Genomic DNA, 20903 nt, shown 5'->3' with positions numbered 1-20903 from the left:
GTGGTGTTTTCACAATCTCCCTGAAATGCTTTTTCAAAAGTAGGCAAGTATGGATTTATGTAAACAATCCCACAGCTTAAAACTTTAAAGCTGCATACACACACAACGATTTTGTTACCAACGATTTTCTGAACGATTTTATGGACGATTTTCTGTCAAATTATCTGTCAGATTTTTTGAAGTGTAATGAACGATTTTTTTGAACTACAAACGATTTTTGCATATTCCCTTAATGAAAATCGTTCAGTTGGTCAGTCTGACTGAACTACAAACGTGAACGCGCATGAACGATAATCGTTCATCGTTTTAACTCAGAAAGTGAACAGGTCACATTTCTTTGGCAGTAACGAGCAATCTGTATACAGTATGTTAATATGTCAATCTATTGCAGGATAATTGATGGAGTAACGTATGCTGGGGAAATAAAGGAAAAGGAAGTTGCTAAAAAGCAGTATGAAAAAGCAGTGTCAAGGGGACAGACAGCCGGACTTGTCAGGTACATTGTTATGACAAAAAGGAGGGTGGGCTATCCATTTTGTTTTGTTACTGTTAGAAATATTAAAATGCTTATGTACCAACCAGTCATGAAGCTATTTTTTATTCAATAAATGTGTGATTAGAAAATATTTTTTCAAAATATTTAATATTATTCTACTTAGCAGTTGTTTATTTTCACATACTGTTATGGAGCGTACACACGGTCAGATTTGTCAGACTTGTCAGATTTGTCAGATGAACGACTGAACGATTTAACGATTTGAACGATTTGGACGATTTGACCAAAGTTTTGAACGATTTGAACGATTGAACGATTGAACGATTTTTGACTGCATTAAAATGAATGGAATCGTCCAAGTCTGACTGCAAACCCATCAGATGTCAGATATCGTTAACTGACAAACGGGAACGCGCATCGTTGATCGTCCATCGTTCAGGCATGTCAGATATGAACGATTTTCCTTCAGATATGAACGACTGAACGATTTTTAAATCGTTATCGTCCATATCTGAAGAAAAAATCTGATCGTGTGTATGCACCATAATTCAAAATGTGTTCCTCTCAAACTCCCGTCCAGGGGCTGGCTGGCAACTTTTAGCCTGGGGGGCAAATGCATGCAGGCGGCCCTGGCAGAGGAGTAGCGTGTAGCCAGAGTGCCCGAAGAACGTGCATGTTACGGCGCCCCCCCTCAAGTGTTCCAGGGAGGAGGCGGGTCCATATGGGATTAATGTAAAGTAAAAATAAAGATTAGGGACAGCTCCATCGTGGTGCCCATATGCAGTGCCCCCCTGTGCCCCAGGAGAGGACCCCCTTATGCAGGCCTCCAATAGTGCCCCCAGTAGTGATCCACCTATGCAGTGCCCCTTATACAGTGCCCCCAGTAGTGGTCCCCCCTGTGCAGTGCCCCTTGTGCCCCCAGTAGTAAGCCCTTTATATAGTGCCCCCAGTAGTGGTACCCCCTATGCAGTGCTCCTTATATAGTGCCCCCAGTAGCAGTCCACACCCCATGCAGTGCCCCCAATAGTGGTAACCCTTATGCAGTGCCCCTTAAATAGTGGCCCCAGTTGTAGTCTCCCCCCTATGCAGTACCCCCAGTATTGTACTTTTTATAGAGCCCCCAGCAGTGGTCCCTCGATGCAGTGCCCCCAGTGGTAGTCCCCTCCCCCCTATGTAGTGCCCCTAGTAGTAGTCCCCTCCCCCCTATGCAGTGCCCCTAGTAGATGTCCCCTCCCCTTGTAGTGCCCCTAGTAGTAGTAGTCCCCCCCTTGTAGTGCCCCAGTAGTAGTCCTCCCTTGTAGTAGTTGTCCTCCCCCTTGTAGTGCCCCCAGTAGTAGTCCCCTCAGTTGTAGTCCCCTACTTGAAGTGCCTCCAGTTATAATCCCCAGTAGTGGGCCCCCCTGTAGTGCCCCCAGTAGTGGTTCCCCCTTGTTAGTGCCCCCAGTAGTAGCCCCTCCCTCTTGTAGTGCCCCCAGTAGTGGTTCCCCCTTTGTAGTGCCCCCAGTAGTAGTAGTCCCCACCTTGTATTGCCCCCATTAGTAGTAGTCCCCCTTGTAGTGCCTCCAGTAGTGGTTCCCCCCTTGTGGTGCCAGCCTTCCCCCCAGTAGACACACGTAGTAAAAAAAAAAACCAAAAAAACACTCACCTGAATCCCCGCTCCCGCCGTCGCCATCCGCTTCTCCGTCTGTCCTTCCTGGGCCAGGCTGCTCTGCATTATGGGAGAGACATCATATGACGTCATGACGCCTCTCCCATTGCCCACTGCGGGAGCCGGAAGATGCAGCGGCTCCTGCAGTGGGCGCAGCAGCAGCTAATGAGAGTCTGACAGACTCTCATTGGCTGCTGATCAAAACAAACACACAGCTGCCGGAGCCGGCGGCTGTGTGTTTGTCACTTGTGTAGCGCTGGCCGAACTCCGTCCGGTCAGTGCTACACACGCGGTGCAGTCTGTGTCACAGTGACACAGACTGCCCGCGGCCCGCATGATGCTGCGGCCCGGGGAGCACATGGCACCCTACCCCCCGGCCCAGCCCGCCACTGCTCCCATCTCACCCTATTTCAGTCTATCCAGATCTACTGTCTGTCCCATCTACCTCTCTCACCCCATGCCCCTAAAACTCATCTTTACATACAAGCTTACCACCCCTATTCCTAACTGTCCAATCTCTTCTCTACTTTGCTCCATTCTCCATCTGTCCACCCAAATCTCCTCTTGAATGTACAGTAAGCTCTTGAGATAAGGGCCATCTCCTTATTGTTTTATCTGCATAATTATGCAATCTGTATACTGTAGTTATGTCTTTCTACTTCAGGGTTCATAGAAGGTCCACAGGGAGACCTTGGAGTTTAGGTGATGCAGAGTCATCCGGGCAACTTGCGCAGTAAATTTTTCTCCCAGGATGCACTTGGGTCTCCCTATATACCCCGCCCCCCATCCAGAGGCTACTCAGTTTCAGGGCCGTAGCTAGGGTAGTGCGGCCGGTGCCATGGCACAGGGCACCACAGGTCAGGGGGCGCTGTTTGGGCCTGTCAAATTTCTGTTTATTATCATTCTCACTTATAACTTCCTCTGATTTCATCCCCAGCATCTCCTGATCTCCCCTACCTCTTCCCTGGCCCTTCCCCATGAGGCAATTCCCCTTTTTTGGGTGCATCATGTCCCTTTGAAATGAGGGGGGCGCCAATGCTCTTTCTGGCAAAGGGCACCAAAAAGTCTAGCTACGGCTCTGCTCAGTTTCGTTAGGTGCCCGGTCGGAGTCGGGTTGCTGAACACGCAGTGGGGCTGTTGCTAAAACAGCCATGAAGTTTGAAGTAGAAGAATACTTTTCTTCTTTTGTAACAGCGCAGACAGTCCAGTGGAAGTCGCACTGTTGCATCATCACCCTGCTGGCACCGAGACACTGGTATTGATCCGGGGAACCTCGGCGGGCCTCTGGGGTCTTGGCTAGCAGGGACCCCGGAGGTACCCTAGACTGCAGCCGGACGCTACGGGGGAGCAGTTAAGCAACACATGCCGGGTCCCTCTACATACCTCTTCTCCAGGCTGTGGTCAGTGTATGTAGCGCTTTTGTCCTACTAGATGCTAAGTCTACGTAGTTGACCAGTAAGTGCTGTTTAAGTGCAGGTATTGTTATTCTGCATTGTCTGCTACTGTATGCTAGCGCTGTCTGTCCGATTTTTCTCTATACTGTCAGCTTTGTCGCCATCCCTGTACTTATTTAGCTATTTTGCAATTTGAAGCCATAGCACTGGTGTTGTGCGGGTGTGGCAAATATCGCAGTCTGTGACTTTATACGCAGTCACAGTTAAAGAGTGGTATCCTCTTCACTATGTCTGGCAGTGACAGTGATATGACTAATTATGTTCCTAATAAGCTGTGCTGTAAAAAGCTGTATAAGGAGCAGGAGACATAGGACCTCATTCAGAGTCGGTCGAAGCGGCCGCACGGTCGTACGGGAAAAGGGGCCGGATATGCAAATGATTCCCTCGCAAGTTGTGTCCCTAAGTTCGGATCGGTAGCTGACCGACCAAGGGGAGGAAGCGGCCGGAAGACAAAAAAATACGCCCCCTTCTCGTACGCATTACACGTCATCTCCGGGCATATAAGGATTAATCGAGACCATCGGGAACCATCAGAACTGGTCGTAGAGCTTAAGGTTGATCATACCCTCTCTTAAGCTCTACGATCATGTCAGTGTAAAAACCTCCCATGTCACATGTGCCATGACGCTACTTTGTTAATTATGCACTCCCATAAACCGTATGCACTCCCATAAAATGCCGTTCGCATAATTAGGCACGCCTGCGTTTGGATCTCCACTCCCTTGTTTTTGCAAGCACCTTCCCCTGTTACCACCCACAAACGCCTCAATCTGTCACTCAAACTACCGACCTGGCTGTGTTCAAGGAGAGAGAAATTTCTGATCGTAGCGGCTAGTTTGTGCACGCGCATTGCGAAATTTAGGCATGCGCAGTATAGCGAACATCGGTGGCGTACGACCGTGCGGCCGCTTCGACCGACTCTGAATGAGGTCCATATTCTCTGAGGAGTTATGTGTACAGTGTTATTCTCCTCCAGGTCCCTCTGTAACTTCTGTCACTCAGCAGGAGCCGCCATGGGAGTGCTTTGCTAGAGCACTGATGACCATTGCAGGACATTGGGCAGGCCCTCCTGTGTTTCCACAGTTCGGTTGTCAATAACAGCAGTTTTTTCCAGCACAAAACCTGCTGCAACCATCTACACCCATGCAATTGTTGCCCACCCCCCAGTGGGTTAATACAATTAGTGCTGTATTACAAGATGTAACTGAGGTACAGCAGAATGATGCATCTGTCAGCAGACCAACAAAAAGGGTCCTGCTGTCGTCGCACTCTACTGTACATGATGATGATTATGTGCCATCTGATGAGGGGCTGCTTCCGGATAATTCTGACTCTGAACCCCCTTCTCAGGAGGGTAAGTCAAGAATATACATTCCAGATCTAATACAGGCTGTGATGGCAGCTCTAATTATTGAGGAGGATGAACTTCCTGCACCTAAATCTAGGTATGCATATTTCATGGAAGAAAAGGGGGCGGAGGCTGTGTTCCCGTTGTCTGACCAACTGGTGAATCATTTAGAGGTAATATGGAAAACGCTAGGGAAGCGTTACCAGCCACAGAAACGTTTAACTTGTGCAGGCCAGCTATGGCCATTTGCTGGGTGGATCGGGCCATGGAATGTTGGGCTAACAACCTAGAAACATCTTTGGCCCCAAATGCTACTAGAGAACAGGTGAATCTGATGGGAAACCTTTGAGATTCTGCTACCTATATAAACGAGGCAGCATTGGATATTAGCGTACTAAGGCCCTCATTCAGAGCCACTCGCTAGCGGCAGTACGCTCGTTCCGAGCGATGTTCGCACATCTGCGCATGCGTACGGTTTTTAGTACGCATGCGCGAACCAGTCAGTGCGGCTGAAAATCGTTGGTACGCAATATAGCGAGGGCCTGCTATTTTGAGTGACAGAATGAGGCGTATGTGGGTGGTAACAGGGGAAGGTGCTTGAAAACGGGGAGTGGAGATCAGAACGCAGGCGTGCTTAAAGGTCAAAACGGGCATTTTAAGGGAGTGCATAATTAATCCAGCAGCGTCATTGACCACGTCACTTGGTTTTTTTTAACTCAGAACTGCTCGCAAAATAGCGGTTGAAAACACCAACCACAAGAATAGCGAGCAGTTCATACGCTGTACGATGTACTCGATTAATCTAATAAATAGCGGACATGACGTATGGTGCGTGCGGCCAGGGGGCGTTTTTATCAAATAAACGAGCGTATGTTTTGCTCGCTCGTTCAGACTTAGAGGTGTGAACAGACTGCAATTTGCGAACGGATCATTTGAATAGCCACCCCTTGTTTTTGAACGAACGACCGCAAATAGCGAACGGCTCTGAATGAGGGCCTAAATTCCAGGATTTCCTCGGAGGCCATTTCGGCTCGCCGCTCTCTGTGGCTACGTTCTTGGAGGGCAGATGCGGACTCCAAGAAGAGTTTGGAGTGTTTACCTTATGACAGTAAAGTTTTGTTTGGTCCTGATTTGGATAAAATTGTGGATACATTGGTAGCGGCTATGTCATCCTGTCTACCCTCTGCTTCTGCTCCTTCAGGTTCTAGGACTCAGGCCTTCATTCAGAGGCGGCCGTATGGTCGCCGCCTCAATGTTTGTCAACTGCGCATGCGCACAAGGGAGCCGGCTCCTCCATGTGCCTGCGTGAGACCAGCTACGACCGACAGCGCCGGTCGTAGCGGGTCTCTTTCCAAAGGGGGCGAGCTGTCGATGTTGATTGACAGCTCGCCCCATTTGGAAGGCGGGCCGGGGGGGTGGCAGCCCAAACGGAGGCGTTCCCATGGGAACGCCTACCGTTTGGGGGAGGCCCCACTGACATCACTAGTGATGTCAGTGGAGAGCTTCCGGCTCTGACAGAGCCAGAAGCTCTCCGGGGCTTACGACAAGTGAGACCCTACCCTAGGGTCTCGTCGTAAGCCCCGATGGTCGCGATGGTCTCTAACCATCGCGACCATCACCCTAGCAGTCGTTAGAGCTGTGGGTGTAAACCCACAGCCTAACAACCGAAACAGTGGCGGGCGGTCAGCCGCCTGGACACACCCAGCCCCCACACGGAGAAGATCTTACACAGGGAAAGGCAGGGTCAGTTTATCCCACTTACCCTGGTATCCAGCACCCACGTCTTAATGGGGAAACCTTTTCAGGACACTTCATTTTTCACTGAAAGCGCTTAAACATTTATCTACGTTATATGTATTGAGTGTTATTGTGTGTATGTTTCACTATTGCTGGTATAACATTTAAGCACTATCCACTATACAAGCGCTTCTTTAGCATACATTAACCATTACCTGGTCAGTGATCTGGCCATTTAAAAGAAAGCTGCTTATCACTGGGAGCGCATGATTCATTATTATATTGCTAGAGCTCAGTCCTTTTCTAGACCATCAACCACCAAGAAAACCACCAAACCTAAGAAACAGGCTTGGAGTGCAAGACATCCGGCTGCCAAACCTGATGACAGCCCTCCATCTGATGGGACGGGCCTCCTCCTGGGGAACCCCAGGGTGGGAGGCTGACTTCTTCAGTTCACCCAGAATTGGTGCCAGACTACCACAAATTCCTGGGTGAGGAAAGTGGACTCTGTGGGGTACGCAACCTCCTTCCACAGAAGGCCTCCCCATCAATTCTTTTGCACAAGACTTTCGAAAGACTTGGACAAGGCTTTGGCTATGCAAGAGGTGGTACAATCCATGCTGCAGGCAGGAGTCATTGTATCGGTCCCATTGTCCCAGAGGGGCACGGGTTATTATTCCATCCTTTTTCTAGTACAGAAACCAAATGGTTCTTAGTGTCCTGTTCTCAATCTCAGATCCCTGAACAAATTTCTCAGGGTACCCAAGTTCAGGATGGAAAGTACCCAAGTTCAGGATGAAAACCCTGCGCTCTGTTATACTGGCTATCGAACCTGGGGATTTTATGGTGTCCCTGGATATTCAGGATGCATACCCGCATATTCCATTTACTTCAGCTCACCAGAAATTTCTCAGGTCTGCTGTATCAGAACAACACTTCCAGTTTCGGGCTCTGCCATCTGGCCTTGCGACTGCACCTCGGGTGTTTACAAAGGCCATGGCAGTAATGGCGGCCCATCTGCGGCTGCAACTGGTCCGCCTATTACCATACCTGGATGACCTCCTACTATTAGCTGGGTCTCCAGAGGTACTTCACCACCACCTGCAGTGGACAATATCTGTGCTCCAGGGACACGGGTGGCTGATCAATTGGAAAAATCCTCTCTGATTCCATCTCAAAGAATGCTCCAGGATATTTCTGACAGCAGAAAAAATCTCCACTTTGCAGACAAGAGTATGCAGATGTCTTCAACATCGCCGAGTGTCAGTCCACTCAGCCATGCAGTTACTGGGATCAATGGTGGCATATGCCCAGTTTCATTCCCGGCAACTAGAGAAATTAATCCTCTCCAGGTGGGACAGATTACTCCATCATATGCAGACTGAAATGATGGTGCTCCCTCCGGAGGTGCGCCTATCTCTGATGTAGTGGCTACAGATGGGCCACCTCTCCAGGAAGCGTCCCTTTTGGATCTCGGACTGGGTCCTTCTGATGATGGACGCCAGTCTCCAGGGCTGGGGCGCAGTGACAGGTCCCCACTCCTTCCAGGGAAAATGGACCGCAGAGGAATCTGTACTACCAATAAACATATTGGAAATTTGAGCAGTAATCAGGGCTCTGCAACTAGCCAGGCTTCTACTTCACGGACGGCCAGTGCAAGTACAGCCAGAGAACGCCACAACAGTGGCTTACCTAAATCATCAAGGAGGAACTCGAAGTCAGGCAGCAATGACAGAGGTGTCACGCATTCTGACATGGGTGGAAGGCCATCTACCAGCCATATCGGCAGTGTTCATTCCAGGAGTGCTGAATTGGGAAGTGGATTTCCTCAGCCATCACGACGTGTGTCCAGGGGAATGGTCTATTCACCAAGAAGTGTTTCAGCTCCTAGTGGACAAGTGGAGCCATCCAGACATAGACCTTAAGGCCTCTCAACTAAATCACAAACTGACATGGTACAGGTCCAGGACAAGAGAAGCCTAGGCCCTCCTGGTGGATGCTCTGTCAGTCAAGTGGACATTCCAGTTTGTGTACCTGTTTCCTCTGTTCTATCTTCTTCCTCTGGTTCTTCAAAAGTTCAAGCAAGAGGGAGGCACGGTCCTGCTGGTGGCTCCAGTGTGGCCCAGACGTCCATGGTACTCAGATCTTCAGAGGATCTCCATCAACACTCCGCTGCTGTTGCCTCAACGTCCGGACCTGTTGTCTCAGGGTCCTTGCCTCTCCCCAGATCTGGGTTGTCTGTCTTTGACGGCGTGGCTCTTGAGACATCAATTCTAAGATCCAAATGTTTTTCTGGCTCTGTGGTTAACACCATGCTCAGAGCACGTAAACCTGCTTCTGCTAGAATTTACCATAGGGTATGGCATACCTATTTTGAATGGTGTCATCCCAGAGGTTACGATCCCCAGGTGTTTAGGATATCCAGGATGTTGGCTTTCCTACAGGCAGGTTTGTACCTAGGTCTACGCCTTCCCTCACTGAAGGTCCATGTTTCAGCCCTTTCAGTATGGTTCCAGCATAGGATTGCTCCTCTTCCTGACATTTGCACTGTCTTACAGGGGGTCCTTCTTATCCAGCCTCCATTTGTCCCTCCTGTAGCACCTTGAGATTTGGCTGTTGTCCTTAGGGCTCTCCAGGGAACTCCCTTTGAGCCACTAAGCTCAGTGGGCCTCAAATGGCTTACGGCCAAGACTGTTTGTCTTCTGGTCATTGCTTCGGCCAGAAGGGTGTCCGATTTGGGGGCTTTCTTTTGTCATTCCCCATTTCTAGCTTTTCACAGGGACAGGGCAGTGCTTCGAACTCGCCCTGAGTTCATTCCTAAGGTGATCTCTAGTTTCCACATTAATGAGCAAATAATTTTGCCGGCCTTTAACTCCCCAGACCTCTCGGCAGGAGAGGCCTCATTGGATGTGGTATGTGTCCTCAAGATTTATGTGGATCGTACCAGTACTCTCCGGAAGTCAGACTCCTTGTTTGTACTTTATGGTTTCCACAAGAGAGGATGGCCAGCCAATAAACAAACTTTGGCTAGATTGCTTTGCATGACTATCTCTGAGGCTTACATTCATGAGGGTCTTCCAGTCCCGCCCTCTGTTACTACCCATTCTACTCAGTCTGTGGGGCCTTCGTGGGCAGCTCGTCATGGTGTGTCAGCTGTACAGCTTTGTAAGGCAGCCACGTGGTCTTCTACCCAGACCTTTTTGAGGTATTACTCTTTTGATACTTTTGCCACTCAGGATGCTTCCTGCGGGCGGCAGATTCTTCTTTCTGCACAGGAGCATCCCCACCCTTGAAGGTACTGCTTTGGGAAATCCCCAAGGTCTCCCTGACGACCTTCTATGGACCCTGAAGTAGAAAAATAGAGATATGGTAAGAACTTACCTTTGTTATCTCTTTTTCTATGAAGTCCATAGGGTCCACAGGCCACCCACTCTGACACACCCGTGCTTCAGTTGGGCTTTGCTCTGGTCACCGGTTTTCCGTCTCCATCTGTGTGAGAATGTGATTCTTGAGTGTTCCAGACTTTCTTCTCTCTCTGTTATCCTCCTCTGGCCTTTGGCTTGCTACATAACTGAGGAGCCTCTGACTGGGGGGCGGGGAATATAGGGAGACTCAAGTGCATCCTGGGAGAAAAATTTACTGCGTGAGGCGCCCGGATGACTCTGCATCACCTATACCACAAGGTCTCCCTGTGGACCCTATGGACTTCATAGAAAAGAGATAACAAAGGTAAGTTCTTACCATATCTCTACTTATATATAAACAACTGAATTTGGGGTCTTTTTAGTTAACTAAATAATCACATTTCTCCAGCATATTAGCTGGATAATACAATATTTAAGCAATCTCCATATTTAAGTGCAGTGAAAAGTCTGGATATATCACTGATTTTGCTGGCTTTTCAGTTGTCACTGTAGACTGTGCAGCTCTCATAGGAATTAACAGGGGCTGACACCATACAATATTTGTATCCTTTTCTACTTCAGGGTGCTTAGGGATCCACAGGGATGCCTTGGGGATTTAGGTGACATCAGGAGATCGAGCACCAAACAGTTAAAAACTTGCCTGCCAGGATGTTGGGCGGTGAGGATGAAGTGCATGGCTCCCCTGCCCTCCTAACATGCATTAAGTGCAGGGCAGGGTTGAGGAAGGGGGACATTTTCACGAATGGTTTGTTTGCAAAATGTTATACCCCTCCTGGACCCTCGGCGGTCACAGCTTCGCAGCAACAGCCTCCTTGGGCGGAGTTTGTACAGGAGCTGCGTGCCATGTCCGCACGCATGACCATGCCTCCTATGTTTCCCTTTATGGGATGCCCCCAACAGACTATAATGTCTCCTCAGGGGTTCCTCCCTCAGCCTGTGGCGCTGCAGGCTCCTCTGGTCCCGGTTAGCACCGTTGCGGGTTCTACCAGGACTCAGCCATTAGAGTTGGGAGGGGGAGAAGAGACCCTGGTCAAGTCCAGGAGAGATCTGATTCGATCTTTTCAATCATCTCTAGACAACATGCTTCTGTCTGAGTCTGAGGGTTCATCCCTGGAAGAAGACGCTTCTTCGAAGGTGTATATCACTGGCCTTATTAGGGCGGTGCATGCAGTGTTAGCAATCAAGGAGGACAACCCACCCCCTCCTAAACTTAAACACTCCTTATTCAAAAGGACTAAGCATACTGCAGCTATCTTCCCTTTGTCAGAGCAATCAGTGGACCACTGGCAACAGCCTGGGGCTATGGCTAGGCCTGTCATGGCCATCTGCCGGGTGGCCAGGGCTATGGTGGCCTGGGCTGATGCCTTGGAGGTCTCTCTGCCTCGGTACGCACCTCAGGAACAAAGGACCCTGGTGGGTAACCTACAGGATTCCTCCACCCATATCAATGAGGCAGCATTGGATGTGTGCCTCTTCCAGGGTATCTACTTCTGCGATTGCTGGTCACCGTTGTCTATGGTTATGCTCCTGGAGGGCTGACGCGGACTCCAAGAAGGGGTTTTATTCGTTCCGGATTTGGACAGGCGTGTTGAACCATTTAAACACTTTTTCTGGGCAACCATAAATTAACTACTGCATCCTTGCTTGCAGCAGGAGAGCCCTCTACCTGTCTGGAGACTGTCTGCGACAGCTCAGACTTGCTCAGAAGAAGGGGCTGGCTGGCAGGGGTGCATCTAGGGGTCCGAGCACCCCTGGCAAGCTAAGGGACTGGCGCCCCCCTCCAATGATTGCTCCCACTGGAAATAAAATAACACACACTGCTTCATTGCCCCCACAGCCAGAAAATAAATAAAAACAAACATTAATTCCCTCCAGGCCCCTATAGAAGACTGAGTAACCTCACCTGCTGGGCTGTCACAGATAGCTGCAGAGCTAATGCAGGAGACCAGCCTCCAGTCACTTCAGATAGTCCAGACCAGTGAGTGTCTCCCTCCAGAGAGTCCAGACCAGGCCAGTGGGTTGGAGCTTGGTCCCACTCCCTCCCTCAGCCCCTCATCATTGTCCTCAGCCCCTCATCACTGTCCTCAGCCCCTCATAGCTATCCTCAGCCCTCATAACTGTCCTCATCCCCTCATCACCATCCTCAGACCATCATCACCTCCCTCAGCCACTCATCACTCCCATCAGCCTCTCATCACCATCCTCAGCTCACATCATATTCCTCAGCTCACGTCATATTCCTCAGCCCTCATAACCATCCTCAGCCCACATCATATTCCTCAGCCCACATCACCTTCCTCAGCCCACATCACCTTCCTCAGTCCACAGCGACATCACCATCCTCAGCCCTTCATATTCCTCAGCCCACATCACCATCCTCAGCCCACATCACCATCCTCAGCCCACACCACCATTGTCAGACCACATCACCTTCCTTAGCCCACATCACCTTCCTGAGCCCACATCACTTTCCTCAATCCACAGCCACATCTCCTTCCTCATCCAGCCCCAGCCCCTATCACCTTCCTCAGCCAGCCACAATCACCTTCCCCAGCCCCCATTACCTACCTCAGTCCACAGCCACATCACCTTCCTCAGCCAGCTCCCATCACAGACAGATCCCAACTTCCTCACGCTGCTGTACACTTCTCCTGCCTGCTCAGTCCTCACCCCCGCAGGTCCCGGCAGACGGAGTCCGCAGTGCAGCACATGCCCTGACCGTTCCCTGACCCCTGCTGTGAAGGATATCTAGATGCTGCCATTAGGCGTGTGTAATCTCTATGAAAGCACGCACGGTGTGTGATTTCTCATGTCACTATGGGGTCACGCAGTTGCCCAGCGCTGCCAGATCCAGACTGAGTCTGTCACTCTGTAGTGATTGTGACAGACTCAGTGTGTATGTGTATACTAAGTGCCGGGCACCCAGGAAATCACTGGGGCAGGCAGCAGGGATTGAACTGACTGGCCAATAGGGAGATACGCCCCTGCTGGCTGGAAACGTTTAGCCTGGGGGGCAAATGCAATCAAGTGGCCCTGTTTTTTCTACCAGCTCTTTTTGCATATTTCCCTAATTGCCCCCTCCATAGCGGTCTCTCACTGCCAGTTCCTTCCATATAACACTGAGCCACTCGCAGCACACACTCACTTCACAGGAGTCACTGACCCCCCTCACAGTTCGCTCACTGCCCTTCTCATTGTCCATCTCACAGCACTCCCCCCTTCACTGTCCACCTCACAGCATCATCCCCACTCACCACACACCTTTTTCACTGTCCATCTCACAGCACTCCCTTCTTTACTGTCCACCTCACAACACTCCCTTCACTGAACACCTCACAGCATCATCCCTACCCACCACACACCTTCTTCACTGTCAATCTCACAGAACTTCCCCCTTCTTTACTGTCCACCTCACAACACTCCCCTCCCCTTCACTGAACACCTCACAGCATCATCCCCGCCCATCACACACCTTCTTCACTGTCAATCTCACAGAACTTCCCCCTTCTTTACTGTCCACCTCACAACACTCCCCTCCCCTTCACTGAACACCTCACAGCATCATCCCCGCCCACCACACACCTTCTTCACTGTCCATCTCTCAGCACCCACTTTTGGGTTCTCATCCTGAAAAATATCTTCAAAGATATTACATATGAAAAAAAAACAACAAAAAAAGTAACAGTGTAATCTATCTGACAATTAAAATTCAAAACCATCTTCTGCTGAAGAAAGGTGTTTCTTAAACCGCACAAGCCATTCACGATAGGAAAGATTTAGGGGAAAAGGAATTTCCTCCCCTATGGGTTTTCCCTTACTAGATTTAGTTGCATATTGGGCAGTTTCACAAGGTTTTTTAACATCAGATGGACCACCGGATGCAGTAGCGTAACTTCATCCGAGTCGCCCGGAGGCAAGGCAGATGTTGGTGCCACCCCCCACACCCCCAGGCCGACTCTTCAACTTCGTAAAATAATAATTTGCTAACCTGTTATTGCTCACATTCACCCATTGATGTAGATTCTTGCGATTTTGGACTACTAATCTGACGCATGCGCAGAGTAGTATCTCAGAAAATGACGCATGTGCAGCAGAGTAAAAATCGCTCATTCCTTCTGCAATCTTTGTGACTGCCAGACAATACGGAGAGCATTTTAGTGTCACTAGACAATACAGAGAGCATTTTAGTGACCACCAGACAATACGCAGAGCATTTTTAATGAGTACCATAAAATACTGATAGCAATTTAGTGACTGCCATACACCACTGAATGCATTTTTGTGACCACCAGACAATATGGAGAGCATTTTAGTGACCACCATATAATGAAGAGAACATCACAGCAACCAGTTAGTGTTAGCCGCGCGAGGGTGGGTGGGTTAGGTTTAGGCACCCCTGGGGGGACATAGGGTTAGGCACACCCCGGGAGTGTTAGAGTTAGGCACCCCTAAGGGAGGGTTAGGGGTAGGGGGGGAGAGGGGTAGGAATACACTTTCTCCAAATCAATATGTGAACAAAAATTTTTTTTAAAAATGGTGCAATATGTCCAAATAACTAATTTATTGTAAATGAATGTCCTATTTATTTACCCCATGTGTCCAGTCATGTCACATGCAATACCCCTGTCACCCTACACTACCCCTGTTCAACCACACACACATGCCCACAAATATACCATATGATAAATAGGACCCTAGAACTGTATGTGCACATATACCTTGCTTAAAGATAAAAACAAGCTATAAATTCCCAATTGGATGCTACCACCCTCCGTCTGTTATCCTTTGTGTATTATGGTCCTGATTCAGACCCGCTCGCTAAGATGCATACTCTCGCTGCTGTCGATGGTATACAGTGTGTATGCAATGTGCGCATTCGTATGCATCGCAGTGCGCATGTGCATAACCTTAGTGAAAGTTCATAATGCATTTGCTTGAGGCACAGCAGAGTGAGTGACAGGGGAAGCAGTTTGTAGGTGGTAACAAGGGCTGGCCATTAAAAACGGGGGAGTGGAAGTGCAAACTCAGGCGTGCCTGAGCATCTCAACGGCGTTTTAGAGGTGTGCATAATTATAAGACAGCATCATAGTACACATCACCTGGTTGTATTTCACACTGAAGTGCTCGCAGTGCTTGCGGCAGGGTCATACTTGCCAACTCTCCCTCATTGTCTGGGAGACTCCCTGAAATAGCAGCAATCTCCCTGTCTCCCTGAAGAGTCTAGCAATCTCCCTCATTTCATCCTTACCCCCATTATGACACTGTTATATAAAAAAAAAAAAACAGAGATATATACATTCAAATGGGATCATTAGTATAATTTCACTGCATTGGATATAAGGCACAATGATCCCTATGGTTACATGTATTTTCTGAGAAGTATCAGTGTGTTTTCATCAACAGGTAGATCTTACTAACTGCTTTGAGGCTCATTTACATGTGGATGTAAATCATTTTTATGACACACCTCTCAGATGTAGCAGTACACGCCCACTTTACCGCCGCGCTCATAGGTGATTCTTTCACAATCTCCCTGAAAAGCTTTTTCAAAAGTAGGCAAGTATGGGCAGGGTATGGTCAACCTCAAGCACTGCGATCGCATCCAATGTTAGCCGATGTACCGATGGTTGCATACACTTCCTGGACGTGACGTGCACAAGTAGGCATCTTAAAACAGGTTGGTGGGTGTCTGCATACACTATGTGATCGCTCTCTAAGAAATACTGGGCATGTAGCACTGCCTACGCAATTTGCATACACATCGTGCGAGCGATCGCATCTAGGGAGCGGCTCTGAATCAGGCCCCATATGCAATGTCATTGCCACAAAGACTAGGTGAATTTTGCATTTGTCCTGGCATTGCAGTGCCAATCAACCAATATGGAAACAAGCATAAGCTGCTATTATTGCTGCAAAATCCCCAACAACTGCCTTTTGGACACAGAAACCCACTGTTCAGTAGACTGTCCTAGACATAAGCATTAAAATGAGCAAAAGACCAAGAAAGGTCAGGTCCCCTCCCCCCCCCCCTACCCATTTCACCATGGCCTCCCTCAGCTGCAGCTGTCAACCTTACCTCTCCTACCCTGCTAAGCCTGTCATTGTGGCGGCGGTGGCTACTCCTCTATTCTTCTGTGGCAGTGCGCACGCTGAACTGAAAACATAACAAAAAACTGTATTGCTCTGGGTCATGTCCCAGCGACCTGGCCCCAAGTTCATGCCAGCCTGCGTTGCTGATCACTTCAGCAGCGCAGGCACAGAGGGGAACAAACGAGTGGCCAGGGACGGGGAGCATCCATTCCTCTGCCTCCCGCAGATGTGACATGTACATGTAGAGTGCAGCTGCGGTCGGCCCTGAAACACCAAAATCACACCGAAACAGATGGCACCCTGCCTCAGCCCCTGCTCAGAAGACTGACTGCCCCCTGATCTGTGTTCGATGTTTCCGGTTATGTGTGTGAGCAGCAGACGTGAGATGCTCTAATTAGGCGTCTCTACGCACTGGATAGTGAGTGGCCTATTAGCATATTTTCGCAATTGTGAATTCGTAAAAGATCACAGCTGTGATGGCATTTGTGTTCACATCTGCATCAGGCCCACTAATACTAAATAATGTAAGTTATGCTAGGTGAAATAAAACTTCAATCACAAATCCCAAACTCCTGAGAGTGATGCTTGGGCATAATATAAAGTAGAGACATGTGTGTTTGTATTCCTGGAATATGAACACACCTGAATTTAGAGGTAATGACCCATCAACTTCAGATCCTAATAAGAGACAAAACATCATCTTTCCAATGCCGGACCTTGCGTTTTATTTTAATTTCATATAAAAGTCTCTCCCTTGTGATCAGGCGTCATTTCACACAGGGGATCAGGGAGAGAGGGCGTGGACTGTGGGCTGCAACAGTTAGTCACTTTCAGGCTGTAATTCCATTAGGAGCACAGTGTTAAAGTGGCACTGTGTTATTAAAAAAATACAGCACTGTGAGGCACTGTGCTGTGTGTCCAGGGCTTAAAGCACTGTGTTAAAAAAAAAGCAATTTGGATCACTGTGTTAATTGGGTGCTGTATTATTTTAAAAAATCACATTAGGTTGCCACTACCATAGGAGCATTGTGAGGCACTGTGTGTTCTTCAGGCACTGTGTTAAAACAAATTAAAATAAATCACTGATGAGTGCACTGTGTTGAAAAAAAAGCCATTAGGATGCCATTACTAGGAGTTCTGTGAGGCACTGTGTTGTGTGTTCAGGAACTGTGTTAAAAAAAATAATGTCATTAGGGTGCGATTACAAGGAGCGCTGAGAGGCAATGAGTTGTGTATTTAGGCACTGTGTTAAAAAAATAACATCATTAGGGTGTAATTTCATATTCCGACTTTCTGGTCTGTTACCCAATTTGGAAGGAAGGAGGTATTAAGGCCAGCTTCTCTTAGAATCCTTGCCTATTAACATTGGATTGTTTAATGGCCTTTTCTCTTCTCAGGTGCTGCAAAACAGCTCTTGCAAGGTCACGCCTCTCAATTTTATTTTTGTAATTATTCAATCGAATGATCTGTCAATCATTGTTTTTTACCTGCCTTCCACTACAGGCTCCACCTCCATTTCCTTGAACTGTCCTCAGGCCTCTGAGCTAATTCTCCTCATACTCAAACTTTCTTGTGCACCTCATAAATGTAATAGAGGGTGTAATACCCAATTAGGAAGGAGGGAGATTGAGGGGGGGGGTTATATGGCCAGCTTCTCTTGAAACCCTTGTCAGGAATCCTTGGCAAATAACATTGTATTCTTTTATGGCCTTTACTCAGTTGCTGCAAAACAGCTCTCACAAAGCCATTCTCAATTTTTATTTAATTATTCAATTAATTGATCAATCAATCATTCTTTTTTACCTGCCTTCCACTACATACTCCACCTACATTTCCCTGCACTGCCCTCAGGGCCTCTGCACTACTTCTAGGTTAATGAAAACATTCTATAGCTTAGCATTGTATAGTTTATATTAAACTGTCATCCTGTCTGCCACTGCAGTGCTACTCTGTTTCCAAGATGTGCTATAGTCTCTTTGAAATTGCCATGTGTTTGTGTTGCTTCTCTGTAGCTTAGTTTAGGCAGTCAACTCACTCAAGCCTTGGGCCAATATTGGTGTAAACAATATTGTAATCTGTGAGGTGGTCAAAATTGAGTGGAAATTAATGCTATTGAGGTTAATAATAAGGAAGGAATAAAAATAGGTCTAAATTACATGATTTTAGCTGTTTTTTATCAATTTCTTTTAAATCCAAAACCAAAACATGTGAGGGTGGTTTTGACAAATGATGAATTAGAAGCAAAACCAACATGTATATCTCTAATATAAAGCACTGTCTCGATGTCCATCTATCCAAATAGAGCGCAGGGATTCCAAGTACAATTAAGGAGTTTACCAGACTTTTACTGTAAATAGTCCACATTCAGAGTAGGAGATCTCATTCAGACACCATTTATCTTTATCCAGAAAAACCATAGTTAATCCAGAAGAAGGATGAAAAGCCTGTAACGTACTGCCTAGACTCCCATAATGCCCTGTGCTCACTCTTCTTAGTTTTCTCTTCTGATTCACCTTACATATATATATATATATATATATATATATATATATATATATATATATATAAAATGTGTGTGTATATATATATATATATATATATATATATATGTAATGGTAAATGCTTGAACTTTGTACAAATTATAATTCACCAATCTCCATTTTGATATTTGTTGTCACCTAGTGATTACTCTCCATATATATACACTTTCTGCCATATACTGCAGTAATTAGACAATTCACTGGCCCGACATACAGTACTATATTGTGTTAATAATGATGTCAGTAATGTTTAGTTATGAAACATGTCCATTTTTTCCCAGCATTTTTATACAATGTGTCAGGTTCAAAGGAAAGATGGATTACCAGAGGACTCAGGGGTTGTATGCAGTCATTAGGAAAGCAAGGAACCAATGCCTTCCCCAATAGTAAGAGCAGGCAGCATAGAAGTATTACAGTTTCAGTTTGCAGCCTGTTGCGCATGGGAGTCTATTCAGTTTCCCTCCACTGTAGTAAAATGGAAAGGGATCCCCATGGTGCAAATTAACTGTCTTCATGCCAGGTTTTCAACAATCAGCCAAAATGGGTGGCAATCTCTTCCCAATCAAAATTATCGATATAATAGCAAAGAATTACATAACATGTCAAATCCATATGGATTTGTCACCATCTTTCAAATTGAATGGTGTTAGCCTTGTTCTGGTGATTATACTGCATTGTATAAATAATTCTCACAAAATGCGATCTAATGTAGAAGAGTCATGGTTTCAGACTGCAGCCTGTCATCAGGGAGTGGGAGGGCATCCGATCAGAGTCGGACTGGCCCACAGGGGTACAGGGGAAATCCCGGGTGGGCCCCACTGCCTGAGGGCCCCACCCCCTTCTCTAGGGATCATGTTCCAGACTGTCCACTGAATTGTACTGTACATTGTTACTCTATTGGAGGATCAGTTACCTGGTGGAGCAGGACCCCTGATAAACATAGGTTCTTGGTTTTCTTCTATAGAACCTACACCAATATTTGTCTAATGGTTAACAAAGCAACTGTGGTGGCTGGCCATACCCCCTCGGGTGGGTGTCCACACCCTTCAAGCATGGGCCGCTGATACTGCATTCCACCAGTGGGCCCTTTATGCACCAGTCCAACACTGCATCCGATTGCACTGCAAGGTAGCAAAATGTGAAAAGCTCCACCCTTCCCTACCTTATCTGAGTCAGCAAAACCCATTGCTATTATTTTGCTCCAACAACTCTTTACACTCTCTCAGGATGTAATCAGTTGACATGTTGAAACTGTAAAACTAAATTTAAAATTTGTATAAAGTATGCGATGATCACAGGTAGATCCAGACTAAGGTACAAAATACTGTTATAGATTTTTATACAGGGGGTTTTCAAGGGGTTTCTATGTCAAGAATGAAGACATCAATCTAAATTCACAGAGACTAGAGAAGATGGATATTCAGAACAACAGAGGATGACACCAAGGGGGGTGTATCCTAATCTGTGTCATGAGGAGGGAAGGTGTCTCCAAGAAAAAAACCCTAAGAATAATCTAATACAGTAAATAATCTCTGATGCTGATAGAGTGCTTTATTGTGAACGTAGGATGGTAGAAAACAAATGTGTACATGACACTATGTAAATGATGGATCAAAATCCCTTACTCAACAGTATTATGAGCTAACAATTAATGGGAACAAGCTGGAGTATCCAGCGTTGCCCGTGTTTAAATCTTCAAGTTATTAAGTTTTATTATGTGATGTTATCCAAATCCATCCAGTGGAAGGCCCAGAACAGGTTCCCAGCCAAAGTTGTGCCTAGTGCACTCTGCCGTGAGGTCCGACTGAGACCTCAGCCACTCCATTAGGGATCCCAGACCAGTGGAAGGCCCAGAACAGGCTCCCCAGGTCAAAGTTGTGCCCAGCGTACACCAACAGGTGGTCAAACTGGGACCCTAACCCCCTAGTGTTTAATTCCAAATTAATAACCAAAAATGCAGGGTAGGAGGTATGACCGCCAAGTGAGGTCTACCATGGGGGCCATCCATAATAGCTTATTCAAAAATATCAGTCTTCATGTTTGCCCATGTTAAGATTGGGCATTGTGATGTGGTAGAGCTATTTGACTCAGGTGTGCCGCCAGATAATACTTCTGTACATCAAAAAGGTCAAAGTCACCATCCTTAGAGTGTCTAAAAGAACTTC

General features: G+C 47.4%; 1 protein-coding gene across 1 annotated transcript in view; it reads left to right on the top strand.

The window, feature by feature from the left end:
• Positions 1-20903, top strand: part of LOC148511924 (inter-alpha-trypsin inhibitor heavy chain H3-like) — a 163334-nt gene that overhangs the window by 15774 nt on the left and 126657 nt on the right. The window contains exon 4 of the mRNA XM_088482479.1: positions 392-496. Within this exon, the coding sequence (XP_088338605.1) occupies positions 392-496 (105 nt within the window). The remainder of the gene's footprint in view (positions 1-391; positions 497-20903) is intronic.

Source organism: Taudactylus pleione, unplaced genomic scaffold, assembly GCF_031769625.1.
Source record: "Taudactylus pleione unplaced genomic scaffold, aTauple2 ptg000289l, whole genome shotgun sequence".
NCBI lineage: Eukaryota > Metazoa > Chordata > Amphibia > Anura > Myobatrachidae > Taudactylus > Taudactylus pleione.
The sequence above is the reverse complement of the archived record's forward strand: the minus strand, read 5'-3'. Positions and strand labels throughout refer to the sequence as shown.